This window comes from Molothrus aeneus, chromosome 22 (genome assembly GCF_037042795.1).
Source record: "Molothrus aeneus isolate 106 chromosome 22, BPBGC_Maene_1.0, whole genome shotgun sequence".
Lineage (NCBI taxonomy): Eukaryota > Metazoa > Chordata > Aves > Passeriformes > Icteridae > Molothrus > Molothrus aeneus.
Window position 1 is genome coordinate 7,391,822 of NC_089667.1, and position 25,347 is coordinate 7,417,168.

Consider the following 25,347-nt stretch of genomic DNA (forward strand, 5'->3'; position numbering starts at 1 on the left):
CGTGGCTCAAAAATAATTAAATGGAATCTTTTAGCTCTAGAAACAAAAATGAAAATTTTAAAACAGCCCCCCACACCTGCAGGAAAGGGGCTAATGGGAATATCCAGTGGGCATTGGGCTGGATTCTGTGTGAATTTGCAGATTGTGCAGATTCTGTGTGAAAATCTGGTGATTGCAGCAGGTGCCCGGCACACGTGTGGTGGAACAGAGGTGACACCACTGCTCTGGGTGACAGGAATGGCAGCCACCCCCAGAGCTCCCAGCCCGGATGGAGCTGGAGAACCCCACGTTCCCTCTGCCCTTGGCACAGCTCTGAGCTTCAGCTTCGCTTTTACCTCTGGAAACTTTGAACAAATTCATTGCTCATTGCAGTGGAAGGCAGATAAATAAAATATATTGGGAGCGATTTGTGCTGTAACTAAACCCTGAATTTATAGAGGGAGAGCGTGGCCAACGACAACTTTGTCACAGCACATGAAAGCCTGGAAATCAGGCTGTGCACTTTTACCTGATCTTTGAAGAGGCATCTCCAGAGTCCCCAGGCTGGGCACAGGGTGAGGAGCAGCTCTGTGGTCCCATTGGGGGGTCCTGCTGGAGGAGGGGACACGGCACACCCAGCCCAGATGGGTTTTAGGCAAGGCACTAAACCCGAAATGCTATAACTTGATTATTTCTTCTGCAGGCTCCTTTTGACAAAACTCCTCCATTTTCAAAGAGTTACACAGGATTTAGCCCCGCGCCGCTTTCATGTGAATTGTGTGGCTAAAGTTCCATGCAGCTCTTTGAAAATTTCAGAGTCGTCGCTTTCCCCAAGATCGACAACTGTTTTATTTCTCTTGACAGAAAATGGTGAGAGAACAAACACTGCCAGGGTGGGGGAAGCAGTTTGGTCATGGGCTCTGCAGCACCTTTAATGTGAGGCTCAAAGAGCCACGCAGGAATGGCAACTCTGCTGTACCTGCACGAGTTCTGTGGGATTGTCCTTTCCTAGGAGGGAAAACCTGGGTGGCTTTGGGTCCTTTTTCCTTTCTTACAGGTAGGGATGTAGGGAACAGCACTTTGGGTCCCTTTGTCCATCCGTGGAACCAAGGACAGGGAACTAATTGATCATTGGTTTGGTAACCCCATCCGAAACCGGCTTCTACCATAAATTCTTCTGCAGCGGATGTAATTAGCGCCAGTTATTTGTAATTAGCCACTCCTTGGGTGATGCTGTGTCCCCTAAGACCCTTCCCAATGGTGGCAGTGGCAGGACTGGCACCAGCTTGCACCAGGATTGCTCCAATCCCTGGCCCAGTGTGTTGGCAGCAGCTGCTGCTCATCCATGGATCTGAGGCTTCATCCTGCTTCCAAATGCCACTCCAAGCATGTCCAAGCCACTGCCCTGTGCTGTGTCACAGGGGGATAGAGCACAAATCGCCTTGATCCTTCTCCTGCCTTTCTCTCAGTGTCTCAAACTGTGGGGCTTGGCTCTGTCTCTGGAAATATACCACAGATTGGAATTCTCATTTTTAAGTTCATTTCTGCTCTGATTTAAAGGCTGAATTAACAAACAATGGCTTATTTGGTTTAAAATGCAAAAACACCATCTGGTCTTTGAGATGTGCTAAGCCGCAGCGGGGGGAGCCAGAATGACACATGGGAAGGGTCTCCAAGTGGCACGGGTGAGGCTCCCAGGAGGAATTCCTGCCGCTCTTGACCCATGTCAAGGCAAGGAAAGCTGATCTTTGGAGTGGGCATTGCTACAGCTGCAGCTGCTGGCCTGGGGACAGCTCGATTTCAGGCCATGCTGCGCTTCAGCCTCGCTGCTGGCAGCTCGGAGCAGCGTCCTGGGAGCTCTCCTCTGCCCCTGGCTCCACTCCTCACCCTGATGCAAAGTTCTGGAGGGGCTTCCACAGGCATTGCTGGCCCTTGGGTTTTCCCTGGGCCACAGCTTTAAGCCTTGCTCCAGAGCTGGCACAGGGCTTTCCACCCTGGCATCCCTGGCACAAGTGAGTCTCGGGAGCGAGTGCCCACTCGGCCAGCAGGACTCAGGGAGTCACCTCATCCCATAAGACCATTGATTACGCCCCGTACTCGTGGCTGAGGTCAGTCTCTGTGGTCCTTCGTGCCCCAGCCCTGTGCCCACACTCCCTGTGCCACTCCCGGCTCCGTGCTGTCCCTGGCTGCTGCTGATTTGATTTAATGCAGCTTTCAATCACTGCCAGCGGGCCCCGCGCTGCAGCAGCATCACTGCTAAACACTCTGTGACAAATAATCTGAGGCTAAGCTTCCAGGACAGAGGAAATCGCTTTCCTCTCGAAATTAGAGTTGATGCATAATGGAAGGCACTAAGACGTCTCCAGCAGGAGCATTGGCAGTTTGAGCCCGTCCCGAGTCCCCGTCCGTCTGCGGGAGGTTAGGGCAGTCATTTCCTAGAGTTCAGGATTTGCAATTTGCATTCTATAATCTCCCGGCCATTTACCAGCAGATAATTTGTCATGGTTTGCTTTAGCTGTTGTGATATTGATATTTATTATGCAAATTGTATTTCCTACTACTTATTGTCCTCACCCTCAGAATCCTTGAATTATTATAAACCTGTTTAGTTAATAGGGGTTGTCTCTCCGTTGATGTCTGAGCGCAGCGGGTCGCAGTGTGTGATACCGTGCAGGGGGGCTGCACTGCGTATTTGGGGACAGGCACACGGGATGCCTGGGTATGGGATGGCACAGCGGCCAGTGGAGCTGCCCTGCTGGCTTTGGTGGGGCTGGAGTCCTCCTGGAGAGGAGGGAATTTGGGGTCCCAGTGTAAAACAAATGCTTTCTCACTAACTGGGGTGAAGCTGGCTTAGTTATGGGATTGTGATGGTTTTTGGTGGCCCAAAACTCTACTTGTTGAGCAGAAAAGAGATGTTTGGCATGGCTATGGAGCAGAAAGGCTTGTCATCATGGGAGACAGAGTGGCATGGGGAGGTGGGGATACAGGGAGGGGTGATGCCTCAAACCAAGTCCCAGGCAGCAGCGCTTTGGGTTTTCTTGGTTGTGAAACCAGCTTGGTTTCACATTCCAAAGGGTGAAAGCTCTCTCCAGCCCCACAGTGTGACTCAGTGCTTGCCCTAGGCAGTTTTAACCTCAAGCTTGGCAGAATCTGGGATGATGAAGTTGAACTGACAATTCACCTGCCTCAGGTTAACTCGGAATAACCTAATTAATAAGGTTGGGAATATTCGACATCCTCTGCGTTTGCTCCATTAACCCCTGCATGGACCCATTGTCAGCGATTCTATGGTTCCATTCCTGGTGCCGTGGGTGGGGGATGAATCCCCCGGTGACCCTGGCCGCTCCGTCTGCCGCGTGTTACGGTTCAGCTGAGCACTCGGGGGAACGGCAGGGCGCAGTTCCGGGGCTTTACTTGTGAATTTGCTCCGTTTAAATCCGTTGCGTGGGTGAGAAATCCGCAGGAAAGGTGGATTGGTTGCCGGGCTGCGGTTACCGAGCCCCGACCGCCGCCGCCGGGGGGCTCGTGGGCTCCGGCCTCTCCGCTCCCCCGGAGCCGCCAAGGCTCAACACCGCCTCCAGCGGCGCGGGGCCCGCTCCGGCGGGGAGCGGCACCGGGCCGGGCCGGGGGGCACCGGGAGGGTGCAGAGAGGGGGCACGGACACTGGGGGACCCGCACGCTGCTGAACGCGGGGATGCTGGGGGAACGCTCCCGGGACGGAGAGCGCTGGCGGGGGTGCCCCGCGGGAAGAAGGATGCTGGGGTGGTACCCCGAGAGGAGGATGCTTTGTGGGGTGGGAGGGGGACACACGAGCCTGCAAAGGGAAAGCTGGGAACGGGGTGGAAGCTGCGGGTGGGGCGCGGCGGTGCGGAGCCCGGGGCGTTGCGGGGCCGGTCGGGCGGCGGTGCGGGGGCACGGCCCCACCATGGCGCCCCCCCAACGCCCGCTCGGGGGTCGGGCCGGGCCGGCGGCGCTCGGTGCCGCCCGTGGCCCGTTCGGCGCTGCCCGTTCGGGGGTCGGGCCGGGCCGGCGGCGCTCGGTGCCGCCCGTGGCCCGTTCGGCGCTGCCCGCTCGGGGGTCGGGTCGGGCCGGCCGCGCTCGGTGCCGCCCGTGGCCCGTTGGCGCGGGGCGGTGCGCGGGGCGTGCCGCCGTGTCCCCGCCCCGTGACGCGCCATCTCCCGCGGGCGGCGCGCGGCGGCGGCAGAGCGAGGCAGGTGCCGGCGATGGCGGGTCGCGCCCAGCCCAGCGGCCCCGCGGGCAGCGGCGGCGGCGCCCCGGGGCTCCTCCCGCTGCTGCTGCTGCTCCTGTCCGCCGCCGCCATCATCCCCCGAGGTAGGGAGGACGCGGCCCCCGCGCACGGGGCACCGCGCGGACGGGCGGTACCGGGGCGGGCGGCGCGCGGAGGGGGGTTCGCGCTCGGGGACCGCGGCGGCGCTCGGGTAGCCCCGGTTGCGGCGGGTGCGGGGCGAGCCCGCCCGCCCTCCTCCGCCCCGGGCCGTGCCCGGAGCGCTCGGTGGTCCCGGGGAAGCGCCCCCGGCGGCGGGAGCGGCGGGCGGGCTCACCCGCGCGTGGCGGCGCGGGCAGCCGCTGCCGGTTTCCATGGAAGCGGCTTCTCCGCTGCCCCGGGGGGTCATCAGCGGCCCCGCAATTAAAAACTAATTGCTTTGCGCGCCCCCTCTATCTCCCCCCTCTCCGCCCCCCCCGGTGTTTGCGGCGGCGCGGGGATGCTGCACCCCTGCGGGAGCGGGGAACCTGTTGGAATCTGAGTGGAACTTGCGCGACGCTTCGCTCTCCCTCTTCCTCTCTCTCTCCGTCTTCCTCGCTTCCCACCCCTCTCTCTCCTTCCTCTCCTCTCTCCCCGGTGCCCCCTGCCGCAGCCGCGCCCCCCGCCCAGCTGGGCGCGCTCGGGGCGATCGCCCGGCTCGGGCGCTGCGGCTGGAACGGGCGCTGCTTAAATGTGGCTAACGAGGCCCCCCGAGCGGGGCCGGTTGGGTTCTCTCCGCGGCACCCTCGGGGCGCGGTGTCCCCCGTGCGTTGGGCGATCCCCCCCACCCCGCCTGGCTTCGCTCCCCGCCGAGCCCGGAGCCGCAGCAGCGATCTGCGCTCGTGTCCGGTGGCTTCGGTTCGAGCATCCTCCGTTAACGCCGCTCACGTTTCCAGTATGTCCGTGGGGCGGCACGGTGCCACCCGGCCGTAGGAGCGGTGCTGTGTCCGGGATGTTTGGGAAGAACAAGAGGCCATTGAACGATCTGTTGAATCCCGCTCGTAGGAAAGGGGGGACGAAGGGGCCGCCAGCCCGGCGAACAAAGAGCTTTATTCACAGCCTGTGTACATGTCCATGCCTTCCCCGCTCTTCCCGGGCGGCCTTTTCGGTTGGATGGTGGTGGGGGGAGAGCGCTGGGGTCGTTTTCGGCTTGTTCTCCCCGCGAACGGGGCCGGGGCCGGTGCCGGTGCCCGCCCGCCGGCTCCGACCGGGGCTGCGCCTCCCGGCTGCGCTGGGCAGCCCCGAAGGGCGGCTCTGCCCCGATGCCGATGGCTCCTTTCCTTCGCTCCGCAGCCCCGAGCCCGTTCCGGGGAGCCGGAGCGAGGGAAAGGAGCCAGCGCGGCGGCTCTTTGCGCTGCGAGCCGGGGAAACGCTCCGCTCCCGTTCCCCGCGCCCGGGCTTCCTGCGGGCGCTGTGTTGTAGATTCCCAGATGTCTCGTCACAAGGTGCTGTTTGTGTGTTCGGTGCTTTTCGCTGCCTGCTGAGCCTCCCGCCGGTGTGACCTGGGGACTCTGGTACTGAGAGATGCCCAGGTTGGGAATACGAGCCCGGCTCCTGGACGGCCGCCTTCATCCTTTGTTTTGCTGTCTTGCTCACCTCAATTCTCTAAGAGCAGTTTTTAACTGGAGGCCAGAGTGATCCCCGGCAGGCTCAGCCTGTTCACTGCTGCCCAGCCAACGGGTGGAACTGTGATTTGGGGTCGCAGAGCTGCTGAAGGGAAACAAAAGCAGGGCTGGATGCTGGCTCGCAGTGGCTGTGCCTGACCCGAGCACCGGGGTGAGAAGCACCGCGCGGCGTGCGCTGAGGTTGTGGTAAGACAGATATTTTGTGGTTGCGCTGCTGTGTTGTGAATCGCAGGAAAAAATCCCAGACTGTCTGCGTTTAGGCAGAATTTCCTTACAGCTGGGAACCCTTTATCCCCCTTGTTCTCCCCCTTTTCCAAGCTCACAGTGTTAGCTCCAGTGTTTTGCGAAGAGAGAATTAGTGTGAGGCAGCAGCGTCAGCGCAGAGTGCTGTGGCTGTGTCTCCCGCACGGCTGCCACCCGAGGCACAGCGGTGCCAGCGCTGTGTCACCGCCGTGGTGGCACCCCGTGATGCGGAGCGTGGCTCAGGGCTCTGCCGCCTCCTCTCACAGCAATAGGCAGCAGCGAGGCTCGGTTTGGGATGAGCCTGTGCGATCGGGTGGATCCGTGTGTGTCCGTGGTTCCTCTCCAGCCGCTCTCGATGCTCCGCGGTTCGTGGAGCTCCTGATGTCCTGTGCAGCAGGGCGAGGGCTGAGGAGCGCTCTTGGCTCACTCTGAGGCACTTGGGCAGCGCTGGGCTGGAGCTCGGAGTCTGTCTGCGCTGGCACTCGGCACTTCAGGGAGAGCAACTTTCCAGCAGAAGCCTCAGGAGGTGTTTGGAGACGGCGTTGGCGTGGAGCCATGACCTGGCCGTGGCACGGGGCTGGCCAGGGCTGCTTGTGGCTGCAGCCTCCGTGTCTGCCGACACCAAACCGGCCCGGGAGAAGCCCCCATGAAGGCAGGGAGCGCTCCCAGCGCGGCTGCGCTGAGCCAGGCTCCTTTGTAAACACAGAGTGAGTTTCCAAGGAGCCTTTGTATGCAAGCGAGGCGAGGCTGCTCGTCCCCGGCCTTCAGCAACACGCGCTGCGTTCTGCATGCGGCGCAAACACCGGCGGGGAAGGGGCTGGGGAATAAAGTGATCCATCTGGGTTGCAGCTTGGGCTCATTTGTCTTGCATGTAGGCAGTTGAGCCCAGGTTTATAAGCACGACAATCTGGTTTAAAACCACTGCCAAGGAGGCTCCTGAGGACGGGGAGGCGAGGAGATCGCTCCGCTCCGTGCGTGCTCGGCTCTGAGGAGGGGGCAGCTGTCAGCACCTTCTGCAGGATGGACATCCCTGGGTGGATGCTGTTGGATGGACACCACCGGGATGGGCGCTGCCGGTGTCCCTTGGCACGGGTGGCCGCTGCTGGTGGCAGAGGTGGCTGCGGTGACAGGAGGCCGGAGAAGAGCCGCGATCCCCGGGGACCCCCGGCCGTACCAGCGGCCGTGCTGCTGATGCTGCGCTGCCGTCGCCTTTGTTTGCCTTGTGCCGTCCTTCCTGGTGTGTAAATGAAGAAGGCTTTGTAATCAAACAGCGCTGGCTCCGTCAGCCGGGCGCTTGGCGAGCCTTGCCCCGGCCCTGCCAGCACTGGTGGGGCCATGCCTGTGCCATCATGGGTGAGCTCTCTGCCCTATTGCTGGCTGGAAAATGGGTCAGCTCCTTAACCCTGCGTCTGCCTGAGGCCACCCGGAGTAAAACCTGTGTTCCAGCCTGGATACACCCTCTGCTTGAATGGACCATCCGAGCACTCCGCAGAACACATTTGCTCGTAAAAAGCAAAGCCACCCTCCTGCGTGTAGGCAGAGTTTTCTGGATGTTTCTCTTGAATGGCTGTTTTTTAGGGATTATTGTCAGACTTTGTATAGAGGTTTTGACAACCTGTTCCTCTTCTGGGTGTTGGTGGCACTCAGTGGTACTTCTGTCAGGAAAGCAGGGGCTCCCTCCTGTATCCAAACATTTCGGTTCCTGTCTGCAGCTCCAGATCTGAGCAGGCTCCAGGAGAGGAGCGTGAGGCTGCAGCCTTCCCTGGAGCTGAGCCAGGAAGTGAATACTTAACACAGTGCATTGAGAGCACAAGCAAAGCTGGACACACAGCCAGTGTCTAGTGAGAAATTGGATGCTACATGTTAAAAAAAATGAGTTGTGCTTGTTCCTCCGGGGGACATTGTGAGGTGCAAACCCACCGGCGCTAAATAAAGGGACGCTGTGGAAGCCTGCCATGAAGGAGAGACCCTAGGTGGAATGTTGTAATTAGGAGTGGTATGTACTTGTTTAAGTTCCATAAATCAGTCTCTTTCCCGGGCTGTAATTGCAGGCTGCAGAGAGCAGCTGCTGCTGCGGTTCCTGGGGAGCTCCACCACAAATGCTTTGAAGGTCGCCCAGCGTGGGCTCAGGCGCTTCGGGGCGGCGTGCTGGGGAAGAGGGTGGGTTGGGATGTGTGGCAGGCGAGTTGGAAGGGAAGTGCCACGAGGCCCATTCGCTCCCAGCCCTGTTAATTGGGAACACGGGGAGCTGTCGGCCGGCGCGGTGCCTGCCCTGCCCCGCCGAGATCAGCCGGCGTTTGTGGTTCAGCCACGAGCTGCATTTAGTTATTGCAGTTTTTAATTTGCGATACTGTGGCTGCAGGCGACTCCTCTGATGGCCCTGCCCATGTGTGACCACCACCCGCCTGCCGTCAGCCTTTTTTGCTGTGGAAACAGTTTTTCTTCTTCCTGGTGTCCTCGTTACCTGTTGAACCTCTCGGTTTTCCTGCTGTGTTGCACATCAGGCTCTCGCATCTTTGCAGGGTGTTGAGCTGGGTGTTGGGGAGCCCTGCAAACCACTGTGTGCTGCTGGATGAGGCTCTGAAAACCTGAGTTTGGTGTCAGTGTTTTTCACCCATCCCAGATTCCAGCAAGGAATGCAGATCCCCAAGGAGATTTGCTTCTCGGGGTTTCTCAGAGCCGCTGCTGAGCCCTCACCACACGCTCACCCGCAGTATGTGGCTGGTGGCTGCTTGCATTTAAAACATTTGCCTGGGTTGTACCAGGGACATTTGCTGCCCTCCACTCCTGGTTATTTTAGACCAACAATGTCCCTTTGTGGGGCTGGGCTGGCTATTTTTACCCTGTGGTATGGTTTTAATTTACTGTGTTCTTCTGTGGTTTAAAAACTTGAGCATTACAAAGACTCTGCCCTTACCAAATTCTCAAGGTGAATCAGTAGAATATTTGATACCCCATTAAGTTTCAGTCTGAAGGATCAAAGAGATACTTAGGCACATCTCTTTGCTCAGAGATATAAAACTTTTGTGGGCTGTAGCTTAACTGGAAAATGTCTTTAGTTTTGCTTTTTTAGGTATTTTTTTGTCCCTGGAAGTGCTGGAGCTCCTTGGTGTTGCTGGTTTGCTGACAGTCTCATAGACTGGTGCTGCCTGCTGGCAGGTCTGTGGTGGGTTTGCTCTGGTCCTGCCCAAATGACACAGCCCAGGTCCCCCCTCCCCTCTTAGTGGCAGTTCCAGTCAGGTGCCAGCATTGGGGTCTCTTTACAGTGAACGACTGCCAGTAGGTTTTAAAGCCCAGGTGTGCATTTGGCAGTGGGGAAAAGTTGTGTTGGAAACTCTCCTCCTCTGCCAGTCCCAGCTGTGAAGTTTGCTCTCAGCAGTTACACCCCTGGCTCCAGCCTCCCCTCCATTTTCTGGAGCCCGTGGCTGAGCAGTGGCAGCCGTGGGGGATGGAGATCTCTACCTGCAGATCCGGGAGGTGCCAATGAGCCACCAGAGACGAGGCTGCCTACGGGGTCACATTGCCTCTTAAAGTTGTGCTCAGACTGGAGGAGTTGGGTGTATAAACCCCTGGGTTCGGGTTACGTCTGGCATAAACTGCTCTGATCTCGTGGTGTCCTCTTTTAGCAGTTAGTGAGCCTGTATCTGATTTATGATCTCCAAGGTCTGCTCCCAGAGTGGAAATGTCATTGCATTCGCCACGCTGCCAGCAGGGCTCTGGCTGGACCTCTGCAGTGGGGCCTTCCCTTCACAGGGATGCCCTTGGGTGCTTGTCTCCAGCGTGATGACTCTTGGACCTGCGAGACCTCAGCGTTTGGTACAGGAACAGAGCAGTAATGCTTTTACAGGGATGAATTTCTCATGGAGGGCATGAGCCCACACTGGGGCAAGCTCCAGCAAGGCTGGTCTGGGAGTGCTGGTGCAGTGGGTGGGGGCCCGGTGGGGTCCTGTCACACTGGGCTGTGTGACCCCTCCTCTGCGAGGGGGGAGCACCCCAGACCCCCGCTCCCATCCTGCTCCTGCGGTGTCGATCCCCTCTCCAGAGTGTGACAGGAAGAAAGAAATATGAAGCAGCAAAGTGACATTCCCTCCCTCCCCTTCTCCCCCCGTGCAGCAATAGAAATACGAGTCTGAGTCTGCAGCGTCAAAAGAGAGATCAGAGTAATCGGATCAAGCATGAGGAACTGCTTGTTGCTGCTTCCCTGTTTTTAAATGAGGCTGCCTGGCAGCTTCCCTGGCAGAGCACTTTCAACATTACTCGTGTTCAGCTTTGGAGCTGGGGTTGCAGCAAAGTCGGGCTCCGTGAGAATTGGGCTGGAAAGGGAACTTTCTGTGTAGCCTCTGGGCTAACACACAGAAATAAAGGCTCCCCGTGCCCCCACGGCCCTGGTTTTGTAGCTGAGCAGAGGCACATCTGTCCCCAGCTCTGCAGAGAGAGCGCTCTCACTTCATGCATTTATCACAGTGATGCTGCTCTGGGATGTGCTCCGTGATGCCAGTACATCCCTGACCTTGGAAAAGCACAGTGACTGTCTCCAAAGCCATTTCTGCCTCGCTGCCCTGGTGTGGCATGGGATAACTCTGGGCAGCAGCTGCCCTCTGTCTGTGGAGAGGTGTTGCAGTGGTGCAGCTGGGTCAGACCAGGGGAGAGAGCTGCTGGCTCAGCTGCAAAGGCTCCTCTTCATGCAGTGCCTCTGTGCTGGTTGGGTGCAAGAGGACATCCGTCCATCCATCCATCCATCCATCCATCCATCCATCCATCCATCCATCCATCCATCCATCCATCCATCCATCCATCATCCACCCCAGTCTTCAGTGCTGGCACTGCTCCAGAGCACCTGGATGCTCACCAGCACTGCTGCAGTGCCTGTGCTCACAGAAACCCTGCGTTGCTCCATGGACTTTGGTTGTGAGGTTGTTCTGCTAATCCTGACTGTTTTCACAGTAATGAGAACCTGAAATATCCACATGTAGAGAGCTGTTGCTGTAGCTGGGTTTGTTTTGCATTCTCATTCTGAGCTGTTTTGCTTGGAAACATGGTTGAACCCCTTTGTGCTCCCATTGCCTGTTTGACATCTTCATTCCCGTTGGCTAATGCAGACATGGTGTTAGAAGCTTGGTGGAAGCAGGGAAGCTCCCAAGGGTTACTGCTGCTGCTTTTCCCACTCTGTTTGGAATTAGGTGCTGTTTTCAGCTGTTTGAGGACGGGCCTTGCCGTGCACTCACAGGCAGTTTGAGCAGAAAGCACGCTGTGCTGGTTTGGGTGTCAGCAGCTCTTACAAAGCCCTTGTGCCAGATCTCTGCCTGCCTTGCTGGGGAGGGCTGTGGCTGACGGGGCACCACGAGATGCCAGCGAGGCTGTGCCTGTCCCTGTGACAGCCTGGCTGGGCTCCCTGCGCTGGGGAAGCTGCTGACACCCAGCAAACCCTGAACGCTGTCATCGCCAGCCCTCAGCTTCGTCAGGCGGAGCTGCCGGGGGACGCTTGGTTTGTCAGGGCTCCTCGGAGCCAGCCAGCCTGCCCAGGGTGGGCTCAGCAGGAAGCAGCAAACAAAGCCAAACCCCTGCTTGCCTTGGGAAGAGCTGTCTTGGTGTTGGCTTGGCAGCAGCTCTGGTTCTGCAGGCACATTCGCTCCTTTGCCACCCGTTTGTGCCGTCTGGAGGAGCAGCGTGTGGTTCCCCTGTTTGCAGGAGCATTCCTGTCCTGGAGGGTGAGAGGCAGAGCAGATCCCTGTCTGGAACAGAGCACTCAGGCTCTGTGACACCCCTGTGCCATGCAGCTGCTTGTGGGGACTCGTGCTGGGATGGAGCAGAACCTGTGTAACCTGCTCCTGCTTCTTGTCCATAGTCACTGTTTGGGGTGGATGCAGGGGAGGTTTCTCTTGGTGCACAAAATGTGAGTGTGATTTCTCCTTTGGTGCTTTTCTGCTCTTCGTTTACCGTGATTTTACAGACTGCTGGAATGAAGATGGGCATCATTCAGAGTCTGTGTCTGCAGGGTCAGGGCACACAGTGGCTTTTCCTGCCCTGCCACAGTTACAGCCCAGTTTTCCTCAGCTCCTGCTCTGTGGGTGGCTCCGGAGGAGATTTACTCATCCCTGAGTAGGCAGAACCACCGAGAGCGAGTCCCACGCTGAGGTTGCTGAGCTCTGTCCACACAAACAGCTTTTCCTTCGATTTAAAGGTCTCACAGCCTTAATCGTTCCCTAGAATCTTTAACAGAAGGCCCAGGTTTAATCAACTCCCCGAATCCATAACTGCCAGGTATTGCTTCCTCAGCACGAGGAGCAGAGCCGTGCCTCTCCCTGGGAAGGGTGAAGATTAAAGTGGGATAGACGGGAGATTAACAGTGTTCCCTTCAGACACAGCCAGGGAAAGGGGAGACGCTCCGAGAGGAGGAAGAAAGGAAATTCTTGGAGGCAAATCACTTACTGCTCTGTAGGAATCCGCGGAGCCTTGTAAACAGAGGCTTTATAGCAAACCCAGTGCTCCGACTCTTAAATCACTCTGGGAGAATTTTGGATGCACAGTTAAAGGATGCTCCTCCAGGCTCTCATTAGCAAATTGGATCCAAAATTTTCGTGTTAACACAGCATGATGTGTGTGGAATGCAGCTCAGGAAGGTCGGTCCAGCTGTCTGGGATACTCTGTTTTGTGTTGAGGTTGGGTGGGTCTGTTGATCTCGTTCCTATTTTGGAAGGGGGAGGTTTAGCAGAAGTCCTGTTAAATGGGATTTCAGTGTCTCTTTCAGAATAGCTCATTCTAAGTTCCTACAAGAGTAAATATCTTGTGGACAGCCTGTTGTAATCACAAGCCACTGCTTCTTCCTCTCCTTCCCCTCATGTACTGCATCCCTCTAAATCTGACTTCTTTGGGCAAGGCAGGATAAGGAAATGAAAATAGCTCTCCATGGGTGATGGGGCCTGGGGGGTGTAAAAATCCTATCTGAAGGTAAGGAGTGGCTGAAATGATCCTGCAGGAAACAAATGAGGATTAATAAGCTATTTTCAGCCTGGTCATTTGCTTCTTCCCAGAGAGAGCCCAGTGGAGTGACCAATCCAGTGGGTGTCCTGAGGGAGAGGGGATTTTGTGCTGGAATAATTACTGTGGATGTTGGTGGGTGTGCATGGACGAGGAGGATATTGGAGGAGAGTGGTGGGATCCTCCTCCTCCTGGATTTCACTGCTCAAAGAGCAAATCTTGCTGAAAACTGTCCCCGAATCCTCTGGGAAACCTTTGGAAATGCAGCTCCTCGTTGCTTTATGTAAAATGTCTTTGTAGCAGTTGAGGATGCTGGCGTCCATTAAAGACACAATCCAAAGCCATGTGAGAGCTTTAATAACTTGGTATTTTTGTTGTGCCAAAAAATCCAATTACATACGGAATCACTTTTCCTTTGTAAAGGTCTGGGAAAGTGTTTGCCTGAACTGCTGTGGAAGCGGCATTTCAGTGAACCAGCTGAAAAGTCACTTTTGTCAGTTTAATGGGTGTAATAAAATGGTCCATCTTGGGGGAGCGAGGGAGGGGGACAGAAAAGCCTCTCTGAAATTGGGATCTTTTAATTTTAAATTGGTTCCTCGGATTTATAAGGATTTCAAAGGCAGATGGAGAGGGAAGAGCTCTGGGTAGCTGTGGAAGCAGCTCGTCCCTGTTTTTCTGAGAAATACACACATCCCATAGATGGAGTGTTTACGGAATGGACATGAAATACACACGTATATACAGAAAATGTACAAAGCCAAACATAGGAGGATGTGGGTGGCTGGGGGCTCGTGGCTGTGGCAGGCGGGGTGGCCCTGGGGGCTCTGCCATCGTGTCCTCAGTGCTGTCAGTGATCTTGGAGTGCCATCACTGCTTGTTTCCCACCCAACGTGGTTCTGTTTGTCTGGCCTTCATTTGTCCAGATTATCAGCATGCAGAGGAGAGCTGCCTGGTATTTACATGATTTAGTTGTAAATATGGTTAAGTGTTGATAGATATTGTTGTCATAAGTGCTTACAGCTCCTGGACTGATTACTGAATTTCTTATGTGGAAATCTGTACAAGCTCGGCGTGCGAGCAGCTTCCCAAGGGAAGTGTGAGGAAGGAGCCTGTGGTTTCCGTGTGGAAATCAAAGCCCAGATGTGGCTGCAGTGGGTGAATTTATGGGGGAAGTACTGTCGGGTTTGGCTGGCAACAACTGGGGCTCCGAGGCTGTGATGAAGGGAGAATAAAAGGCTCTTGTTGCCTGTTTTTTGGGAACAGATGCTGTTCTGTGGAACAACTATTCGGGGCTGATATGCATAGGGAACATCTGTAGGGTTATACACCAGGGCTCCGGCTGAGGGATGTTCATCCCTGCCACCGGGCTGATGGAACAAATGTGTTATTTGCTGGTAGTTTTATTTTTAATTGACTAATAGGCTGTGCTTGAACCGCCCTTGTTTAATAGTCTTATTTCCAGAATGTTTTACATCCCTACTCAGAGCCCTGAATTAGCAGACGAGTGTTTCTGGAAGTGTCTCTCTGAACGCAGAAAGCCTGGATTTGGCAGAATCCTCTCCAGGGGGGTGAGGATTGTGGAGGGCTCTGCCATCTTGATCACGGTCCTGAAAACCTGTGCATCTTTTGTGTTTGCCCACAGAAAGGGAGATTGGTGGGGGTGGTTTGGAGTTCTGAGGTCGGAGCGGTTATTAGGATAAAGCATGGGATGAGAGGCCAGCTGTGCTGTGCATGGAGGGGATTTGTGGATGCGATGTTCAGCTCAGTGCTGAATTTAGGGCAGAGATAAAAGCCTCTCCCCACCCCGAAGCGCTTCTGTGTGTAATGCCAGCACTTAAATCCTCGCAGCTCGGGCTGTGGGGAGGGAACCCGGGAGCTGCATCCCAAATCCTGCGCGCGGTGTGCGCGCGGAGCGAGAGCAGCCCGTCCTGCCCACCCTCCTGGGTGCGCTCCTTGCTTCAGAGCCGCTTTCTCGGAGCACAGGAAGCTGGAAGGAGCCTGTGTTCCCTCCCAGGCAAAAGCTGTCCCTTTGGAGGGAGCGGAGCGGCGTGCCTGGATCTGCCTCGGCAGTCGGTCTGCCTGCCAGCCCCTCCGCTCAGCACTGCTCTGCCTCAAGGGGGGAAATGCCCCCAAACCCTTCACTTGTGGCATCAGGAGGGAAGGGAGAAGAGGAGCCCCAAGTACTTAGTATGGGCAGTGTGAGCTTTGCGGAGTCACACATCCAGATGGATTACATGAGGAACTTGACATCTTGTTTAAAAACAAATCATTCATTATGTAGCAGTGAATAATCAAGCATTACAGTTTCATCTCTGGAGGTTCCTTTTTTGGTTGGAATTTTGATAGTTCAGTAATTAAAAGCTGTAAGCTATTACACTGTCTACATGTTGATCAATTGATAATTAAAAAGTTGATGATAGATATGGTATTTCATGGGACTGGTTGGTTACGGTCAGATTTCCTTCGTGTGTTTTGAAAATTGTCGTTTAACTCAACACTTAAACGTTTTTCAATATTCATGGGCTGTTTTACTTGATTTTTATAAATGCCTTTTAATGATCACAATTTGCATATGGTAATTTAGAATCAGGGAATCGTTTAGGTTAGAAAAGCCCTGTAAGATCATCGAGTCCAGCCATTAACCCTGCACTGCCGAGGCCACCACTCAATCCTGTCCCCAAGTGCCACATCCACACGGCTTTTAAATCCCCCCAGGGGTGGTGACCTGTGCCAGGGCTGGACAGCCCTTTAAGGGAAGGGATTTTGCCAATATCCAACCTAAACCTCCCCTGGTGCGGGATCTGCTGAGCCCCTCTCGGCTGAGGCGCTCGGAGGTGAGCTGGATAACGCAATCAGGGATAAAGCAGCCCAAAATGAAGGAAAACTGGGTTGGTAATGGCCTCCGTGATGGAAGATTCATTGCTTCAGGAGTCTAATCTGAGACCAAAATGAAGCCCAAACCTGACAGTCTTCAGAGCATAATGCAAGATTTACTGCTCTGCCACGCTCAAGAGATTAAAAATAAAAACAGCCATCCTCCAAACCACCCTTCCTGTGCCTGCAAAACTTAGGGAAAACCAAGGGCTTTTGCTTCTTTTGAGTGAAAAACCCCAAAATAGCCCCAAACAGAATGGGTTTGCCCTGTGTTTGCCAAGGCACGCAGAGTCCTTTTCCTAACACGTGTGGAGCTGCAGAGGGAGGATGCTTTGGGGTGGCTCTGGCAGCGAGGAGTGTGATGGTGAGCTGGGAGGGATCCTCGCCCTGCTGAGGCCACGCACTGCCCTGCTGCTGGGTGATCCTGCCCGGGAGCTGCTGCCAGGGCGTTGGCTGGGTTGGGAATCCTTCTGGAGTGGCCCCTGGCTGGGCTGTGCTGCCGTGGGGCTGGCACCGAGCCCTACCTGAGCCAAGCCTGGCGCTGCTCACCCAGCCTGGCGGGCACAGGAGAGCTGTTGGAGGGCCCTGCCCGCCTGATCTAGTGGAAAACACCTTCCATGGAGCCTGTCAGTCCTGAGGAAGCCTGGAGTGGTGGGGAGCTCATCCCTAGCTGCACACCTGAGGAGGTGCCTGGTTCAGGTCGTGCCTCCTTCGTGCTGATGCATCCTGATGGGCGCTGGAGTGGTCCAAGGAGCCAGAAAGCAAAACCCCCAAACCCTGGATCCTTCTAAAGGGTGACCTCCTTCCCAGCCCTCACCCCTGATCCCTGGGATGTCCTTCTGAATCCAAGACAGAGTGATCTGCATCCTCCTGCTGCTATCAATGCCTGTAGTGGCTTCACCTGCTCGTTGGGGATAGGGACAGTGTTGGAGTGACCAGTTCTGCTGGAGATGCATCACATCTGTCCTGGAAAGCCCTTGGTTTAAAAACCACTTTGTCCTGAGACACTTGTTGCTTTGTGACAGCTGGTTCCAGTAATTTGTTTTATAGGGCACTTTGTAGTAAATGAATGACACGTTGAATATTTTAGTGAGATTTTAGATTATCTAAAGAATGTTTTCCGGTTTACTAATTGGTAGATAATGCTGAATACATTGATGCTGACATGAGCAAATGGATGTAAAATGATTTTGAAGCGAGCCTCATTAGAAGATGCTCTAATTCAGTCAACAGGAGGTGTCAGCTCGTGTGCTCGGACCCTGGCGTTCCAGGGCTGCACTAATTGCAGGAGACGTGGGGCTCCTGCAGAGGCTCCTTGCAGCCCGGTGACAGCTTCTGGGAGCTGCCCTGTGAGAGGCAGCAAGTCAGCAATTAGTGATCCTGAAGAGCTCCTTTTGGCCTCTGCGCCATCCTCAGCCAGGCGAGGGTTGGCTTTTGGAATCGGATTTCTCTGGAAAGCACCAAAGAGGAGCAAACCAAGGGGGCTGGGGGTGACTGAAGGTGTGCCCAGGTGAGTTTCTGGGGCAGGCACTGGGTTCAGAGGGATTCCCAAAGGCCTGATTCTCGTGGTGATACACACAGAATACACTGCAATGTGTGTGTGTGTGTGGGGCTCCTTGGTGATCAGATCCTCAGAGTGCTCCTGACGAGCAGTGCCAGTCCAAAAACACCTTGCTTTAACCCCAGAGAGAAGGTGGGTTTTGTTGTCTCCTCAGGTAATAAATCCCTGCAGTGCCTGCTGCTCCAGGTCCCATTTATTGCACAGAGCAGGAGATTTTTCACTCCCACAGATTAGGATCTGCCTTTTTTTGGGTCTTCCATCAATAAAATTAACTTTTCCCTTTCTCTGTGCATCTATGAAGGATGTTGCTTTGCTCTCTTGCAGGCGGTGTCTGAAGTTTTGAATTCGTAAAGCTGGATTTGCTCAAGTCTCTTGTTTTCATTCCCTGGAAACAAAGGAGGGGCAGTTGGTGCCTGTGCAGCTGCAGCCCAGTGTTAACCCTTTGTCCTTCAGGCTTTGTTTTGCGTGAGAAATCATGGGAAGGTTTTACCAGTTGTGGTGATTCTATGGGAAAAGTCCCTTATTTCCTGTGTTTGGGAATGCTCAGAAGTTGAGGGATTTCTGTAAGGTGATTGAGTCTCAAAGTGCAGCCGAGTACAGTGGGCAGCAAGACTGGGGGAGTTCTGGGAATGTGTGGCAGAATACCCAAACCATCCAACCCAACCAACCAAAGCATATATTTCTTACTTAGGAGGAGGAGAAATGGAGCAGTTTGGGGTTAACTTTTCTGGGAGTGAGTCCTCAATTTCCCCAGGCTGATTTCTGCAGACACATGGAGGATAAAAGCTGCTGCAGGAGGAAAATGAGGGAGCAGAGTCCTTTACCAAAGCCGCTTTCCAGGCAGAGGATGATCAGGAAAAGCTCTTCCAAAGGGGGAGAAAACCTCAAAAAACCCCAGGCAATGAAGTTTCAGCTTTCCCCTGTCACCAGAGGCTTGCCAGGGGCATTCAGATGGTAGCTGGTGCCTTGCTGAATTTTCACTAATGTCTAAAATTAATCAAAATGAGTGTTATCCATTTAGTGCATAATCCCCTCTGTAGGCTGTGTGTAGGCATAATCAAGGGATGCCAAATGTATTACATTACCTGGGATATTTGGGGATATTTTTATTCTACTCAAAGTAATCTGCAAGATCTGATACGAAGAGACACAAAAGGTTAGTTGAAAGCAGACAAGAACTGAATCATTGACTTGAGGAGGAACTGCATTGTGCAGGCTGTAATGCTCCTTCTTATTCATTACTGCAATTATAATTATGGAACCCAAAGTATTTAATTGGCCTCCCAGACTCTTCACACTGAATAGATTGCATTGTTACCATTTAAAAAAAATATCCTCTTATGCATTGCAAATACATGTGCGTGTTGCTCTCTGGCTCTCAAGAGGTTTCTTTGTTTATGTGATGAGCGATTAACTGAATTAGGGATCTCTGCTGTGCTGTGTCAAACCAAAATCCAGCGGAAGAAGAATTCTTCCCGGATGTCAGGTGATATTAGAGGCTCTAAAAACAAAACTTTGTGCATTAAACCCACCAAACCCCAGAGTAATCCGGGCTGTTAGGAATTCTCAGAAATACAAAATTCTGGAGGGTGGAGTCGGCGCTTGGGGCTGAATTCCCCCGCTCTGGTCTCAGGGCAGTGGGACGTGGGGCTGTGCCGGCCGGTCCAGGGTGATCCTGCTCTGCCTCAGCCAGGAGGAGCTGGCTCAGCTTGGCTTGGTTTATGTGACGTTGTGTGTGGAACAAACAGACACGTTTAATTACCAGGCAGTAATTCCATCCGTGGGGCTCTCGTGAGCCTCCAAACGCAGGCAGAGCCTGTTTGCTCTCCATTAACAGCAGAAAGGTGAGGAAAGGTTTGTTTTCCCGCCCTCATCCCGCCGTCCCTCGAGCCTCCCAGGCAGCGTTTATTGTCCTTTCCTGCTCCTTTAATGCTCTCACAAATGGAAGGCCAGTGAGTTTGGGTACGGGCAGCCCATCCAAACAGCTCTTTAATGGAGCGTTCCGCCGGAATTGCCGCTCCTCTCCTCCTGGCTGGCTGATCCTGGCGGAGGGGACGGGGCTGGAACCGTCACACACAAAGATGCTGTGTGTAACACTTGGCAGAAGGACCTGAAATTGGATTACAAGCTCCTATTCCAGCAAGTAAACGTCCACGGTGTTTTTTATAGCTTATCTCTATTCATCTCTGTTTGCAGGCTCTGCTTGCCAAGCGTTAATGTAAACACTCTATTTTGAGACGTCGGTCCATTTGCCTTCTGGAAATCCTTCTTTTATAAGGTGGTAGTAAAGTCTGTGCATAAAAACAAAATAGTTCTGTGGTCATAACTGCACTGATGCCGCGTGGCTGGCGGCGCTGGCCACCCTACCTGGGGTCCTGGGCCTTGCAGGTGGGAGCAGGAGCAACCAGGGCAGGGAGATTAGCTCTGTGTGTGTGCATAGATATATGTGTATATATACATATATATGATTTTCTGTCTCCACAGTGAGGCTGGAGACCTCTGGTAGTTGAATTTGAAAGAATTAAATTGACTTTCAACTTATTGGACTCGCTTCCAATACTCTCCTAGAACAGATTTCATAGAGTTGGTGCTCGGTGCAGAATGGATGATGGTTTGAACTCTTCAGGGGATTTAGGGAATGGTTTTATTGTATTGTTGGTTTGGCCGAAAAAAAACATAATGGAAACGTCACCTGAAAGAGATTAAAAAGAGAAAATGTACCAATCTTGTGTGTCCAGCCAAGCAGTTGCGTATTCTGGTGGTGTAATATGTTGCACAATATTTTGGAAGAAACTGTAAATTCTGGGAAACGTGGCCTGGAAAATGTGCGAAGAATCCCGGCATTCTGTGAATGTGCAATCTGTGCAGTTCTCCCAGGGAACTGGGTGTCAAGTACTTAGGAATATTTACTGGTTCAGAGCCTTCTCGTGTTTATTTTGGGCTGCTTTGTGATTGGAAAAAAGCGTGAGGACTGAGATACTTCGCTGCCTCCTTGGAGAGGACAGACAGAAGTGAATGAGGAGACGAAGGCGGAACTTCCCAGCGGAGAGAGCTGTTTGTATGGGAATGAAATGGAAATGTGCCTTCCTAGCGTCAGGAAACCTGTAAACAATGCCTGTTTTCTTCCTCTCTGTTTGCTCCAGTTTTCCTGAAAGCTTGTTTACATATTAAAGGGTGTTAAACTGTCTTCCTTTGTGGCAGGTCTCCCTCAGAGCTGGGCTGAAGCAGTGGGGATGAAAGGCTCCCATCGCTGCTCTGGATAACGGGACCAGCCCTGGGACAGTCTCTGGGAATGGATTGGGCAGGAAAAATAAAAGATGCTTTTTGCTTTCTGGCATTGCCATGAGGTCAGAGAGGGAAGGAAGGTGCAGGAGAAACTTCCTACACACGTGTGGAGTGGGGGGACAGTCACTAAGCAGGGCACCTGTGTGCTGCCCTCTGCTTGGCAGTGCTGTCCACGGTGAGAACTGGGGTTGTGGCTGGTGTTGGTGTGACAGTGGGGTCTGCAGCAGCTTGTTCTGGTTTAAAAATTTTGCCCCTTTGACCACAAGAAAAGAGGGCTGAGAGGAAGGACATCCCTGGAGGTGTTCCAGACCCAGACTGGACAGGGCTTGGAGCAGCCTGGTCTGGTGGGAGGGCAGGGAGTTTGGAACAGGGTGGTCTTTAGGGTCCCTTTGAACCCAAGCCATCCCTGATTCTGTGTCACAGTAAAACCATGGAATTACATTAAATTTGAGACCCAGTTGTGATGATTTCTGAGAAGACTCGTGGTCAGGCAGGAACCTGTGACTGAAGGATGTTCAGGTGATGTTAGGAGGGGGAAGCAAACAGCTCAATCACTGTTCAATAAACCCGTTTTTACTGCTCTGTAATACTTTGATGTTGCCTTGGGCACACAGTTGAGGCACTGGCTCTGCAGCACCCTTGGCTCTCAGCCACCAGGGACCTTGGGATCAGGTGTGCTCTGCGTGCTTCTGTGAGCCATGTGTGCCATCAGCCTCCCTGCTGACAAATGGCAACTGTTGCTTAATTTTTATCCCCAATTATGTAGCTCCAGGACCCATTTTTCAGGTGGAATGTTGGAGCCATTAAGAAGAAATAAGTAAACTCTGCTGTATTCCATCATTTTTGGCAGGTACCCAGTGGTCTGTAGCTGTAATGTATGTGCATTTCTATGCAGGTATTTTTCATAAGCCTTGTGCCTGGAGCTGTCTGAGGCTTTGTTTGCTGGCTTCACCCAGGGCAGGAATGGGTGCTGGGTGAGTCCAGCTGTAATACCAAACTGCTGAGGAGCCTGGGTGTCCTCACCCCTCTGCTCTGGGACACAATTCCTGTGAGACCAGGCAGGATTCCTGCTCGGGGACACAATTCCTGTGAGACCAGGCAGGATTCCTGCTCTGGGACACAATTCCTGTGAGACCAGGCAGGATTCCTGCTCTGGGACACAATTCCTGGGTGACCAGGCAGGATTCCTGCTCTGGGACACAATTCCTGTGAGACCAGGCAGGATTCCTGCTCTGGGACACAGTTCCGGGGTGACCAGGCAGGATTCCTGCTCTGGGGACGCAATTCCTGGGTGACACAAATGCTGTGCAGGATTTCTGAGCTGTTGGCTCCATTTCCAGTGGGAAGTGGATGATCTGACATTTGCAGAGGTCGTTTGAGGGAAGCTGGGTTACCTTGGGAGAGCTGACAGAGGCTGTGCTTGGCCCTGGCTGAGCTTTGGGAGATGATGGAAGGTTTTGGTTCCCGGGGGCTTTGCTGGGAATCTGTCCCTGTGCTTTAAATGTGTTTCCTCATGAGCCTTCCTAAGCAGAGGGAACAGCTTACGAAGTTTCCCTGGTTCTTTAGCACATGGACAGGTGAATGTTCACATAAAAACACCTGAACCTGAGAGGTGCTGCTGGGATGTGTGTCTTTCCTTGCTGCTTTTGATGTAACAAAGATGCACAACTTCCTCTAGAGGAAACGGGAGACTGGGATGTGTTTTGTTTCCAGAGGAGATTTTGTGACAAATTTGTCAAATTTGACCTCTCAAAAACTGGCAGAAGAAGTTTATCCAAACCCTTGCAAGGTTGACGTCAGCTATAAACTCGTTTTTAGCCCTGGGCAGCAGAGGATGCAGACAGCCTCCCTGGCTCTTGTTTGGGGAGCAGAATGCACCTCTGCATTTCAAGGAATGCATCTAAAACCACCAAATTCTGTTGCAGCACATTGCAGCTGAGTTGATCGTGTCCAGGGAGAATGCAGCTGCCATCACCAGGCATGGGAACAAGCGAGAGGGGTCTTGGTTTCAGAAAGCTCCAGAATCCATTTATTACCCGGGGAGGAGGGGTGGGATGGAGATGAGAGACCAGGCAAAGGCAGGGTGGTGGGGTTCTATGGGGATCACAGGCTGGAGTTGGGGTTTGGGTCGAGGGAGGAGTCATTAGCAGCAGAAGGATGCTAAGATCAAATTCCTGCCTCCTAGGAACAGGGGCACTCCACAGAATTCTCCCTGCTATGAGCACCCAAGATCATGGAAGGGTGGCTGGAAGGGACTATCTTTATTTCTGAGATAGGATCAGAACTCTTAGATAATTTCTAGTTTAGTTTTGAAAGCCCTCCATTTGCAGTGACGCTCCTGGCAGCTTTTGCAGGTGCTTGTCTGTCCTGGCACTTTTGTGTGTCTGAGTTCTGCAGCCACTGTGTTTAAACCTCCCTTGCTGGAGAGGTGTGTGCTGTGCAATTGCTCACTGGGATTTCACCGAGGTGCGTGCAGGCTGCTGAGCTTCCCAGCTCCAGCCTGAGCCCGGGGAGGAGCACAATTCGGCAAACCCGTTCAAGATAATGTGATTTGCTGCAAAAGTCTGTATTTTTAGGATGTTTACTACAGAGGTCTGAAATTACGCGGGCAATTTGTTGCCCTTGACAAGAGAAAATGCATCTCCGGTGAAATTTCATCCTAAAAGCAATCCTTTAATGGAGCTTTTCCTCCCGAGCCCGAGCTGTAGTGGCAGTGCCTGCTGTAAATCACCGTGCTCCGGAGACAGCCAGGCTCAGGTGGGTGTTTCTGCTCCCCGGGGAGGCTCCTGCTCTCAGACCCACCCGGGCTCTCCATTCTCTGCGGGCTGTGGGGAGGAGCCCTCCTGGGCCAGGCTGGGCGCCTGCAGGGTCCCAACCTGCAGTGTCCCACATCCTGCTCTGGTCAGCACTGCCAGGGAGGCTGTGAGGGTGCTCTGCTGCCCAGACAGCACCCAGGGAGGCTGTGAGGGTGCTCTGTTCCTCAAACCAGGCCCAGGGAGGCTCTGTGGGTGCTCTGCTGCCCAAACAGCACCCAGGGAGGCTCTGTGGATCCTTTAGTGCCCAAACAGCACCCAGGGAGGCTCTGTGGGTGCTCTGTTCCTCAAACCAGGCCCAGGGAGGCTGTGAGGGTGCTCTGTTCCTCAAACCAGGCCCAGGGAGGCTCTGTGGATCCTTTACTGCCCAAACAGGACCCAGGGAGGCTCTGTGGGTGCTCTGTTCCTCAAACCAGGCCCAGGGAGGCTCTGTGGGTGCTCTGTTCCTCAAACCAGGCCCAGGGAGGCTGTGAGGGTGCTCTGTTCCTCAAACCAGGCCCAGGGAGGCTCTGTGGGTGCTCTGCTGCCCAGACAGCACCCAGGGAGGCTGTGAGGGTGCTCTGTTCCTCAAACCAGGCCCAGGGAGGCTGTGAGGGTGCTCTGCTGCCCAAACAGGACCCAGGGAGGCTCTGTGGATGCTCTGTGGGTGCTCTGTTCCTCAAACCAGGCCCAGGGAGGCTCTGTGGGTGCTCTGTTCCTCAAACCAGGCCCAGGGAGGCTCTGTGGGTGCTCTGCTGCCCCATAACCAGCTGTGCAGTGGCCTGGGGCTCCCTGGGGCAGGTGAGCTGTGCAGTGCAGCATCCCCAGCACACCTGGGCTGTTCTCCCCAGCCCCATCCAGCCCCACTGGAGGCTCCCAGGGCTGCACAGCTGCTGTCATGGGCAGCTGTCAGAGCACAGAAATGTGCTTCCCCATCCCAGGGACTTGCTGGGACAGCTCAGGCACATTGGCTTGGCAATCTGAGGAATTAATGCTGGGTTTTGTTGACCCACCTGTTCGGGGGAGGTTTTTAATTACCTTTTTGGTGGCTGGCCAGCGGGATAATGCCTGTACATGTCCCCGCTCCTCTGTTTGGTTCCCCCAGCTTGAACACAAAGCGAGCATTAAATTGCCTTTTCAGGAGTGTGGCAGCCTTTGCAAGGGGCGCCTGCTCTCCCCTATCCCGGCTGTATCTCACACCCTGGGCTGCCAGGAAGTTCAGTTTCAAGGGGAAAAGCTCAGCAAAGGCTTCAGGAGCAGCTGGGATGCTGCAGCACTGCTCAGCCAGCTCTGCGAGGAAGGGAAGGGAAGGAGAAAGGAAAGGAAGGGAAAAAGGAAAGGGAAGGGAAGGAAGGGAAAAAGGAAAGGAAAGGGAAGGGAAGGAAGGAGGAAAGGAAAGGGAAGGAAAGGAAGGGAAAAAGGAAAGGAAAGGGAAGGGAAGGAAGGGAAAAAGGAAAGGAAAGGGAAGGGAAGGAAGGGAAAAAGGAAAGGAAGGGAAAAAGGAAAGGAAAAAGAGGAAGGAAGGAAGGAAGGAAGGAAGGAAGGAAGGAAGGAAGGAAGGAAGGAAGGAAGGAAGGAAGGAAGGAAGGAAGGAAGGAAGGAAGGAAGGAAGGAAGGAAGGAAGGAGCGAGCTCTGGTACCTGCTGGCATCTTTGGACACAGTCTCCTGAGTAGGAACTGGGATCTGTGGAGTGCTGGGGTGTGTTTATGTGGAAATTGGGAGCTGTGGGCTCCTGGGGTGTGTTT

At 54.3% G+C, this 25,347-nt stretch overlaps 1 protein-coding gene across 8 annotated transcripts in view; it reads left to right on the top strand.

Moving 5' to 3' along the window:
- Positions 1-4,178: 4,178 nt before the first annotated feature.
- CADM1 (cell adhesion molecule 1) overlaps positions 4,179-25,347 on the top strand; it is a 138,840-nt gene continuing 117,671 nt past the window's right edge. For all 8 annotated transcript variants that reach the window (XM_066564468.1, XM_066564470.1, XM_066564471.1 and 5 more), the window contains exon 1: positions 4,179-4,311. In XM_066564468.1, coding sequence (XP_066420565.1) covers positions 4,203-4,311 — 109 coding nt within the window. In that variant the 5' untranslated portion in view covers positions 4,179-4,202. The remainder of the gene's footprint in view (positions 4,312-25,347) is intronic.